A 3,085-nucleotide genomic window follows, 5' to 3' on the forward strand; every position below is an offset into this window, starting at 1 on the left:
GGCCCCCCTCTTACCTGAAATTGCTTTTTTTTTAATTGGTTTGTTTGTTCATTGACTCTCTCATAAGAAGTCAGTTCATAGGGTGCTGACTGGGTGGTTCAGTTGGTTAAGCATTTGACTCTTGGTTTCGGCTCAGGTCATGATCTCACAGTTTGTAGGATCAAGCCCTTCATGGGGTTCTGTGCTAAGCATGGAGCCTGCTTGGGATTCTCTCTCTCCCTCTCTCTCTGCCCCTCCCCTGCTCTTTCACTCTATCAAAATAAATAAATAAAAATTAAAAAAAAAAAGAAGTCGGCTCACCACAGACATGGACTGTGTCTTCCTCATCCATGTATTCCCAACACCTACTATGGAATGGAAAGCCTAATGAATGTTATTGAATGAATCCCATGAATGATAGCCTGTAGTCAGAAAGATTCTCTGGTTGGGTCACTTGTCAGCTCTTTACTCCCCATGCCCTGAGTGTAGACTTTTCAGGCTTGATTGCGACAATGGAATGAAAAGGGGTTGGCACAGCATAGACGTCTGGCCCAGCTATGTTTTCTTCTTTGTGCTGTTGTGTCCTGGCTCTGTGGCCTTGGGCAAGTGAATTTGTCTGTTTGGGCTCCATACTGTTTCATGGCACAAAACCAACAAATATAAGTAGGCTTTATGGCAAGTTACTGAGGCATACTAGGGGCTCAATGAGTTATGGAAGTTTTAATTATGAGATTGTGTGTTCCAGTTTACATTATTTTTTTTTCTGTGAGCCTCAGCTTCCAGAAACTTATCAGTGGGGAAATAATGCCTATGTGTGTTTGTGATCACACACACTGATACAATAAATGGTATTTCCAACCTTCTCATGAATGGCATGTCCATTGAACATCATCACTGGTGACCGACAACCTAATGCAATTCCCAAAATTAATTTGCATTAAGAAGAGGAAACGTTTTCTTAAAAAATTTTTTAATGTTTATTCATTTTTGAGATACATAGAGAAACAGAGTGTGAGCAGGGGAGGGCAGAGACAGAGGGAGACACAGAATCTAAAGCAGGCTCCAGCTCTGAGCTGTCAGCACAGAGCCTGATGTGGAGCTCGAATCCATGAACTGCTACATCATGACCTGAGCCGAAGTCAGACACTTAACCCACTGAGCCACCCAGGCGCCGCAAGAAGAGAAACATTTTCAAACAAAAGAGATGACAGTCTTGCTCTACTCCAGACTTATAGAATACTCCAAAATTTTTACACAGATTGGGGCCCCTGGGTGGCTCAGTTCGTTAAGCACCCGACTCTTGATTTCGACTCAGGTCATGGTCATGTGGTTCATTAGATCAAGTCCCGAGTCAGGCTCTGTGCTGACAGAGTGGAGCATGCTCAGGATTCTCTGTTTCTCTCTCAAAATAAATAAATAAACATTTAAAACTAAATAAATAAATTTTTAGGCAGACTATACAAAGAAAGAAAAAACATGACCCAGAATAAGCACTTTTTTGGGAACTGAAATAAGAAAAATTCTAATTTCTTATTTGGTATAGCATTTCCCATCAATTGATTTATATATTATAACAACCTCGTGGGAGGCCAATGTTTTTCTCCCAATTTTCAAGCGATCCAATTGTATAAAGACACAGACTTAGTAAGACAGATTAAAGACAGTGATCTCATGCTCAGAGTTTCATTCACAAACATCTATTTGGCATTTCTGTATAACAATTTCCAACAGAATTTGGGCTAGCCAAGTGCGTAGCGTCTCTATTCCCAATGTTTTTTTGCTACTGTGTCTCTGAAGAAACCAGAATGTCAACAAACTTTATTTGTCCCTCCACAGATGGAGAGGTCCCTGGAGTTGGTCAACATGACAAGAGTCCAGGAGTTTGTCTTGTTGGGTTTGTCCACAAGGCCAGACATAAGGGATGTCCTGTTTGCCATCTTCCTGACCCTCTACCTGCTGACCCTCCTGGAGAACACGCTCATCATCTACCTCATCTGCAGTCACATCGAGCTCCACAAGCCCATGTATTTCTTCCTGGGCAACCTGAGCTGCCTGGAGATGTGCTATGTGTCCGTGACCATGCCCAGTCTGCTCGTGGGTTTGTGGACTGGACCTTACCATATCTCCTTCTCAATTTGCATGACACAGCTTTTCTTCTTCATAGTCCTCATCTGCACGGAGTGCACCCTCCTGGCCTCCATGGCCTATGACCGCTACGTGGCTATCTGCCGCCCACTCCACTACCCACTGCTCATGAGGCCCCAGGTCTGCTTGGGCTTAGCCTTGTCCTCATGGCTTGGGGGGATGCTGGTCTCGGTGGCCAAGACGACATGCATTGCCAGCCTTTCCTACTGTGGCCCCAATGTCCTCAACCAATTTTTCTGTGACGTCTCCCCTCTGCTCAACCTGTCCTGCACCCACGTGGCCCTGACGGAGCTGGTGGACTTCATCTCTGCCATTGTCATCTTCTGTGGAACACTGTTGGTAGCATTGGCTTCCTACTCGGCCATCGTGGTGGCTGTGCTCCACATGCCATCAGCTGCTGCCCAGCGCAAGGCCTTTACCACCTGTGCCTCCCACCTGATTGTGGTGGGCATCTTCTACTCAGCAGCCCTCTTCATTTATTGTCGTCCCAGCCGTATCAAATCCATGGACCTCAACAAGGTGCTATCTGTCATCTACACGGTGGTCACGCCCATGTGCAACCCCATCATCTACTGCCTGCGGAACAAGGAGGTCCATGTAGTGCTTCGGAAAACTCTCCACTGGCCTTGATCATGGTTTTGGATTGGACCTCTCATCTCCTGATCGAAAATCTTTCATGGCCAGGAAATACCAAACATAGTACTGAAAGGCAAAACAAACAAACAAACCTAGAGAAATGTGGTTCCCAATTAATAAACAATGAGTTCATTTCAATTAATAACAAAATCTGAATCACCCATGAGAAGAGTGAACAATGTCCATGAGAAAGCAAAGTCATCAAGGATAAGTGACTGATAACTCACATGGCAAGATGGTCAAATTTATTAGTAAGCCAAGAAATGCAGATTTAGCAATCCTATCATTTTATTCCTAGGATGACAAATATTTACCAAATGTTTTA

The 3,085-nt window shown here is 44.3% G+C and overlaps 1 protein-coding gene across 1 annotated transcript; it reads left to right on the forward strand.

The window, feature by feature from the left end:
* The first annotated feature begins 1,673 nt into the window (after positions 1–1,673).
* LOC122494710 (olfactory receptor 5-like) lies at positions 1,674–2,852 on the forward strand. The gene has a single exon (XM_043600106.1). The coding sequence runs from the start codon at positions 1,816–1,818 to the stop codon at positions 2,752–2,754; it is 939 nt and encodes a 312-aa protein (XP_043456041.1). The 5' UTR covers positions 1,674–1,815; the 3' UTR covers positions 2,755–2,852.
* The last annotated feature ends 233 nt before the right edge of the window (positions 2,853–3,085 follow it).

The sequence above is a fragment of the Prionailurus bengalensis genome, chromosome E2 (genome assembly GCF_016509475.1).
Source record: "Prionailurus bengalensis isolate Pbe53 chromosome E2, Fcat_Pben_1.1_paternal_pri, whole genome shotgun sequence".
Taxonomy (NCBI): Eukaryota; Metazoa; Chordata; class Mammalia; order Carnivora; family Felidae; genus Prionailurus; species Prionailurus bengalensis.